This window comes from Phyllostomus discolor, chromosome 6, assembly GCF_004126475.2.
Source record: "Phyllostomus discolor isolate MPI-MPIP mPhyDis1 chromosome 6, mPhyDis1.pri.v3, whole genome shotgun sequence".
NCBI classification, from domain to species: Eukaryota; Metazoa; Chordata; class Mammalia; order Chiroptera; family Phyllostomidae; genus Phyllostomus; species Phyllostomus discolor.
Window position 1 is genome coordinate 168,207,296 of NC_040908.2, and position 8,198 is coordinate 168,215,493.

Sequence of the window (8,198 nt, forward strand, 5' to 3'; positions counted from 1 at the left end):
TGGCGCTTCCTGGGCCGGTGGAGGGTGCGGTCGGCAGCTTCTGGGGAGGTTTTCAACATTCACACGCTTGCACCCAGCAACTCTGGGCCCTCCGTAGTGGGTCCAGCACTGGTCCCCGAAAGATCTGTCCACGCCCTGACGCCTGAGCCTGCGACTGCGGCCTCGGAAAAAGCGTCCTTACAGATGTCACCCACATGGGCCCTAGATCCGGCAACAAGCGTCACAGCAGGGGAGAGGAGAGCCATGGGGTGGGGGTGGGGAGGGGACGCCCCGTGACCACAGAGGCAGAGACTGGAGGGACATGGCCACCAGCCCAGGGTCCAGTGGAGCCCCGGGAGGCGGGAGGAGGCAGGCAGGACCCTCCCCCAGAGCCTCCGGAGGGAGGGCGGCCCTGCGAGACCTTGACCTCGGACCGCTGGCCTCCACACCCTAGAGAGAGTCCTCTTCCTCATTCCGAGCCCCTGGCCTCTGGGATCTCTCCGGGGCTGCTCTAGGGTACCAGGACGGCACCCCAGACCAGTGCCACCGGCTGGCGTGCGCCGGAGGTGTGTGCAAGGATGGCTCTGTAGTGTTGCCGGGGTCGCACCCCCGGCCCCTGCACGCCTCCGACAGGCCGGGGTGCGGAGAGCTGGTCCGTCTGGGAGCTGGAGCCCTGCGCAGGAGGAGGTCACCAAGGACCGGGACTGGCCGGGCAGGAGGGACTGGGGAGGCCGGAGGGGCTGGGATGGGAGGGCGAAGGCGGGTGGACAGGGAGGGAGGTGAGGGCAGGCAGGGCATCACGTGCACTCGGGGGGGGCCCCGGGGCCGCCGGAGCCCCCTGGGCTGGCTCTCCCTGGGGCTGGAGGAGAAGGCCCCGGGGTGGCGTGGGCGGCGCTTGTGGTTTTTATGCCAGTTGGGTTTCTCCCCTACTTTTTAGTTGGAAGTAGTGACAGAACCATAGGAAATCGCAAACGGTGGCCCCGTGGCCCCTCCGCCCAGCTTCCCCACCGGGTACGTCTTCAGTGACTGCAGGACCACATCCGAACCAGAGGCCTGGTGCCCCCCCCCGCCCCCGTGTACGTATGGTGGTCATTTTGTTACAGGTGGACCCGGTGTGGACACCGCAGCTCCTACTCCGGACTGAGCGGCCCCCACGGGACCTGCCGCCGGCCACCCTTCCGTGGCCACACGTGACTTGTACTTGCATTTAGGAGGCAGGTCCCCACTGTCTGTGGCCCCCGCGTCACCCCCTGCCCCCTTCTTCCTTGCTAACAGATCCCCCCTGTGAGCGTGGCGTGTGCCCCCCCAGCACGGCTTTCCCAGCCTGTCCTGAGCCGGATGGTCCTGCTTGCCTTGACCTTGGCTGATACAGTGTAACCGGGAAGGGCCCGCAGGTTCCAAGGAAGCCTGGGCTTTGCAGAGAGGCCGGTGCGGCAGGCAGTGTGAGCCCCTCTCCTGCCCTGGAGCCCAGGTCCCCGCAGGCTCGGCAGCCGTGCTGAGCCCACGAGGCCACACGAGCGGAGACACCACGAGAACCAGAGAACGCAGCCCAGGCATCGCTGGGCAGCGACCACGCACACCCCGTCTGGGTTTGCCGCCGGGCGTGTTGAGGACAGTGGTTCCCGATGGGGGGGTGGACTTTGCCCCCCAAGGACGGGCAGCGACTGCTGGAGACACTTTTAGGTGTCACGGTGGCATCCAGGGGGAGAGGCTGGGGGCACTGCTCATCCTGGGAGCGCCCGCCCCCAACGAAGATGTCAGTCCACCGAGCGAGACACCCCCGTCAGGCTGCTGTCAGTTGGGGTTTGTTACCTGCAGCTGACGACACCCCTGACCCGTAACGGTGCCCCCGGCTGCTCCGCCCCGGGCAGAGGGGGTGAGAGGAGCCCAAGACCGGCCAGGAAGGGCCACCGGGCCCACCCCAGCTTCCAGCGCTAGCTAGTTGGTTAACTAAGACCTCTTTAACTAAGACCCCCGGCCTCTCGGCCGGGAGGGGTGGGACAGCAACCAGAAGCCTATGGGGAGCGACCCAAGGCGCTGTACCTGGTCGGTGGGCGAGTGGATAAAGAAGAGGTGGTCCTACCCACAACGGAACACCCCCCCCCCCCCCAGCCATAAGAAAGAGTGCAATCGCGCCACCTGCAGCAGCGCCCCCAGAGGTTCGGTGCAGAGTGAAGTCAAGTACCGTCTGGTTTCACTTACAGTCGCTAAAGGACAAACCGAACGGACGGAGCAGAAACAGACACAAAGGAGGAACTGCTGGCCGCCAGATGGGAGGAGGGCTGGGGGCTGGGCGCGAGGGGGGATGGGGCTCAGAGCTACAAACCGCCAGCTACCCCACCGCCCGCTGCCAGGCGGGAGGCGCAGCCTAGGGAGCAGTGTCCTTGTTTCCACTGTGTGCGGCCTCAGGCAGGTTCTAGAACTATCGGGGGGGGGGGGGGCAGGGCACCTCATACTCGGGACATCCAACCACAGCGTTGCACCCCTGAAACCCGCATGAAATGCTGAACTCCGGGCAGTCTGTGCCTCCCTCCTCGCCGCCCCCCCCCCCCCCGTGTTCCGGCGGAATGACAAAACACACGGCTTGATACAAACACTTTAATGTAAAAAAAAAAGGAACAGAACCAGACTCATGTGCACGCGTAAATACAACTTGGGGGTAGAAATACAGCCAGAAAGCCGGAGAGCTGTGCCTACCAAACAAAGTAGGTTTGTCCTAAGTATCACGTTGGCAACTAAGTATCGGGCAAGCTCCCTGCCCCGTCCCTCGTGGGGGCCCCTCAAGATTCATCCAGGCTGGAGGGGAGCTCTGGGCTCCCCCCGGACCCAGCCAATTCCATCCCGGAAGGGCATGTATTGGAGACCTGGACCAACTACTATCACACGTGGTGGGGTTAAACTCGCCCACCACGGGTGGAAACTGAGTGTTCTGGCTGCCCCTGCTGGGAGCGACGGCAGCAATCTGCAGAGAACTTCAGCCTGGCTTAAGATCTTCCCCAGAGATAGTGAGCTCCTGCCCGTGGAGGTATGCAAGCAGGACTGGGGCGGCACACGGACGGCACTTCTCCAGCAGTGACCAAATTCAGGGAAGGGAGCTGGGGTAGCACCTGGGGGGACAGGAGGGGGGGTAAGGGGCTTACAAGTTTATGAAACTGGCAGAGTCAAGGTCAGAGGGTCTATGTACGGGTGCTAAATGTGTCTTCCTAGAGCTAAATAGACGTGTGGTGTGAGCGCTGGGGGTGAGGGGGAGCAGGGGTGGGGGGCCCCCAGATTAAGGGGGGGCAAGGGCAGGGCAAGGCCAGAGCCTCACTTCTGAAAGCTGGGACTCTCCACCAGCCCGAGCTTGCTGGCGATGCCGAAGGGATCCATGCTGTCGGTCTCCAGGGGCGCCGACAGCGCGTCGGCCTCCGGGCGGTCCTCGGCGGGCTCGGGCTGCGGCTGCGGCGGGCTCCTGGGCAGCATGGGCAGGAAGTGGGACAGCGGCAGGAAGCCTCTGTCCTTGTACAGCTGCCGCTGCCTGGCGCTGCTCAGGGACACGGGCAGCCCGTGCTTCTGGGACCAGTACACGTTGTAGCCGTCGGGGCGGATCTCCTCCTCGAAAGCACAGTCCTCGGGTGAGAAGTGAAGCTGTGGAGAGAACACAGCCGTGAGCACCCTCGGGGGGGTGGGGCGCTCTGCGCGGGAGCGGGGGGGGGGGGGGGGGGGGGGGGGGGCGTCCTATCGCACCCCTACCGCTCAGCCTGAGCTAGTCCTGCGTGTGGGGTTACAAAGTACGCCTCGAAATACCAAAGTACTTAAAGTGCACGAGTTCCCACTTAGATCCGCCCACCAGACTCGCAGGCCTTTCTGCCTGGTGCCCCAGCTCGAGCCAGCAGCCCCTCCGCTCCCGCCAGGCAGCCCGTCAGGGCCCTGCAGATAAAAGGCGCCCCCTCCCCCCAGGCCCCAGGCCCCAGGCCCCAGGCAGCGCCTGCGCCCAGCGAGGGGTGGCCGGAAATGCGCGGGGGAGGGGGAGAGCCAGGCCCTAGTTGCAGACCACTCTAAGTGGACTCGGAGGTGGCGGCGGGCAAGTTCTGCCTTCCACCAGTGTCATTACCCCTTGGTGACACGGAGGACGGCCCACGGCAGGGAGCCAGGAGGGCCGGGCAGTAAATAACCCCAGGAGGCGCCCAGTCTCATTTCTGCCTAAGCCTCCAAAGGTCGTTGAACTGCAGGTGGGTGAGCGCGCATTGATAAGGCCCTGATAAGGCCGGCGGCCCTGGCCCTGGCCCTGACGGCCCAGACGGCCCAGGCGCGGGGATAAAGCCACCAGATCCTGCGGGGAGGGTTCACTCCACACAGAGTGAATCCACAAAGAGACGGGAGAAGTAAAACCAAATGGTGGACTATTTCCCCACGGCTTTGTTATTTGGCAGGAATGAGCATCTCTTTTCCATACAGAAATGAACCGGTTCCAAGTTTCTAAGAGAATGCGGAATTATCTTTTTTTTTTTCTTTCTTGGGGCCTCAGTGTTTGCTAACCCACGCCCACGGGGCCACGAGGTAGACCTGGAGGTGAGGTGGGCACCCCCCCACCCCGCCCCACGAGCCAGAGGGCACCGCCACTGAGGTCTGAGGGGCTTTGGGTGTCGGCTTTCAGCCAGCGCACCACCGCCTTCCTGGTCCTCCTCTCAGGCGGGATCCCGCCACAAAGCCTGGAACGGGGACTCTGGATACACGGAACAGCTGTGGGAGCTAGCTACAGCACAGTTTTAAGAAACTGAACCGGTTAGTGCTATGGGGAGGGGGCGGGGTATTTGCATCTTTTCTGGAGAGGAGGGGCACTCCCCACCCCCACCCCGCCTCAGGCGCAGTCTCTGCCCTCCCCCTCTCCCCGCCCCCCTTCCTCCAGCGGAGCCGAGGCCCAGCGCGGCTGCCTCGAGGCCCTGCCCACCCCCCACCCCCACCCCAGTCTTCTCAGTGTGGGGGCTCCCTTTGAAATCTTATCCTTTGTTCCTGGCCACCAGAGACCCAGCATCCCAGCATCCCGCCCCGAGAGTCCCGAGGGTACCTGGGCCAGCCCAGCCCAGCCCCCCTCCCAAAGGTATTGCCAGTACAGGTGAGCCGCACGGGAGGGCGGGAATGCATGGAAGTAACTCGGACGTGTCTGAAAAGTTATCTAGTACATTAAAAGATACATAAAAAACCCTCCAACCCTGAAAGTCATTTTTTTTTTCCGGGCTCGTTTGAAGGTTTACCTTTTGAAAAAGATCCAACTTCTGGATACACCCTTTTTCTTTTTTAAAGCACTGCAGGGGGGGGAGCAGACTCGAGGACCACCCACAACCAGGCCCAGGCCGAGAAGGCCCGAGGTGGGTTTCCCAGTTTAGTACCCGAGAGAGCCCAGCAGTGGGTTTCCTCGGTCCCACCGGGCCGCCCTTCAGCCCGGGACCCTAAACTTCCAGAGAAAAAAAGTCGGACTTCAACTTAATCCGGCCCTGGCAGTCTTCGCCTCATAACTCCAGCGGGGCCAGGGGGAGGGAGCCGGGAAGGTCTGGACTGGATCCCGCGCGTCCCCCTCCCCCGCAGCCCCCTCCGCCGCGCCTCCCAACGCGTGGCGACACCTACCAGCCCCAGCATCCTGCCATCTTCTCCCATACAGAGGTACCGCAGGGTCTGCACGCCCTTGATGGCCACGTTCCGCAGGGCCACTGCCCTGATTTCCACCAGACCTGGCGCGAGAGAAGCGACAACTGCAGGCGGGACCCGCGGGACCCGCAGGCCCCCACGACACGTGGATGCGGTTGGATGGAGGACCTGCCCCGTGCCCCCGCCACGCGCCGTCCCCCCGTCTCTTCACGCTGCCCAGAGGCTCGGAGGAGGAGTGGGATGCCGAGGTGCGTGAACCCCAGACCTGGGGTTCCCACAGGCGAGGGGTCCCCGAGAGTAGAAGGGGGGTCGGGGGAGGGGAACACATGGGTATGGTGGGTTCACGCACTCGCGCCCCCTCCCCCAGGTTCTGGCGCTATCCCGGGCTCCAGGGAGGGAACAGGACTGGAAACCTGGCGCATCTCGGGAGTGGGGTGCCCTCGGGAGTCGAAGGAGGTGGAGGGAGGAAGGGCCGCTGAGCAGGAGGGGGACCCGGTAGGCACTCACTGAGCGCGCTTTGGCCTCGCGCGCAGTCCACCGCGCCGTCGGCACGGATGCGCAGGAAGCAGCTGGAGGGGCCGTGGGGGCCGGAGGTGTACAGGTGGCGCAGGCGGATGGACTCCCCCCAGCCGTAGTGCACGTGCGGCCCAGCATCCGAGAGAGCTAGGGGGCCCCCGGCCGAGGCCAGCCAGAGGCCCGCCAGGACCAGGGTGCGGGCCACGACGCTTCGACTCTGCGAGCTCCACATGGCACCTCCTTTGGGCTCCGGGCGCGGTTCCTCCGTAGGGGGATGCGGAAGGCCAGGCGGCAACTGGGATGCTCTGCGGGGCTGTGCGTGAGGAGGCAGGGGTGGCCGCAGCGGTCTCCAGCTAGCAGTGCGCTCTGGGTGCGCTGCGCTGTGGGTCCGACGGCGGCTGCGGGCTGGCGGCCTTATATAGGGCGTCTTACCCTCCCAGCCGGTGGGTGCCCAAGACACCCGAGCATTCCTTATCAGGATTGCATCAGGCCCCCGCCCCCCGCACACACCCACTCACACCCTGCCTCCGGCCCCAGCCCCCTCCCCGAGCCCGGGGTGACCCCGCCCAGGTCGCCGGGATCTGGGGGAGGAGGCCCCGCTTTGCAGGAGGGTTCTGAGGAGCTCCTCCCCACGCCTCGGTGGCGGGGCTGGCGGCCAGGTCGCTCTGGACTGGATGAATTTGATTTTATAAAGCAATAAAGGAGAGACAGAGCCCCGCCTCCAGGCCGCGTCTCCCCGGGGAATGCGCTAGTCGCAGGGGCGCTAGCAGGGGTGGGGGCAGGAACTCCAGGACCAAAGATTGGGGGGCACTGAACTTTGCAACCCTCATCCCCTGTCCGGAAAAACGTTGTCTCGGCTTTAGGACCCTCCCCCCCTTGAAAGTCCCCCTTCGCTCCCTCCCGCGACGGTGCCGGCCCTCCCACCCACGGACGTATGGCCTTGCGTTACAATTCCCCCTGCAGCTCAGACCCTCTCTCGTTCTCTCAGCTCATGTTCTCGCGATCCTTGCCCCTCCTCCACGCCCAGCCCCCTTTATCCCGGAAAAATTGTACCCCGACGGGGGGCCGGGCTCGATCTCCTCCTCGGAGAAACAATGGGGGCGTCGTGCGGGTGCCGCTAGATGGCGCTTCAACCCGGGTTTCGGCTTCCGCTCTGCCCCGCCCGCAGTCGCGGTGAGGGGGGCTTGGGGCAAGGGGGGTCGCCAGCCCGTAGCGAAAACTGCCCATCAGCTCAGGCCCCGGCGCTTGGAGCGAGTGGGCCCCTCTGTTTTGTGTTGCTGGTCCGGTCCTTGGGTCCCTGCGCGCAGCGGGTGGGTTGCAGAGGTCCCGGAGCTCCTTAAGTGGTGGGGAGGGGCAGAGGAGCCGCCATGCCCGCGGCTAAGGTGGGGGCCGGGCCGGGGTGGGGAAATTGAGGCCAGACGGTGAAGTGGCCCTTGCAAACCAGAGACCTTCTTTAACGATGCTCTGAACAGGGAAACCGCCTCCAGAGAATGCCCCCCGCGGGAAAGAGAGGGGTCTTCCTCCCCCGGGGGTTTGCCTCAGTATTGATTCTTTCTCATTATTCCTCAGCCCTTCCCCCACCCCACCCCCTGGGTGTGGGGCCCCAGGAAGCCGGTTTTGGGGAGAAGCCACACCGGCTCAGCGCCAAGGCGAGCGGAGGGCGAATGGCGGAGCCGGACCCGCAGGACAGGAGGGCAGTGCCACGCCTAATGAATCTCGATGAGCGAAGGCCATGTTCGTACCCCCGTCAACGCCTGGCGTTAATGACGGAGCACGCAGCAAATGTCACCGGGGAAGTCTTCACAAAAAGACATCCTCTCAAAGGCTTTATGAGCCGGGGACCCCCACGCTGTGTGTCTTGGTTCAGAAAGCCGTGGCTTCTGTTAAATCTAATTACTTCCCCCCTGTGGCTTTAAATCGACGGCGGTTCCTATTAAAGTTAATTACCCTCCCCTGCAGCTTTCGTTTTTAAAGATCTTGGATAAATGCGGGGGCCTGAGGAGGATGTCTGGGACTTCGAGGGGACGTGCGTGCCCCAAATCCGGCTGGGAGAGGAAGGGGGAGGCCAGCCTCCGGCC

General features: G+C 64.3%; 1 protein-coding gene across 1 annotated transcript; it reads right to left on the reverse strand.

The window, feature by feature from the left end:
- Positions 1–3,237: 3,237 nt before the first annotated feature.
- On the reverse strand, positions 3,238–6,626 carry FGF19 (fibroblast growth factor 19). The gene is made up of 3 exons (XM_028515102.2): positions 6,112–6,626; positions 5,584–5,687; positions 3,238–3,606 (listed from the first exon to the last, which is right to left on the reverse strand). Exons 1-3 carry the CDS (start codon positions 6,350–6,352, stop codon positions 3,286–3,288), a joined length of 666 nt encoding a protein of 221 aa, XP_028370903.1. The 5' UTR covers positions 6,353–6,626; the 3' UTR covers positions 3,238–3,285.
- Positions 6,627–8,198: the final 1,572 nt, after the last annotated feature.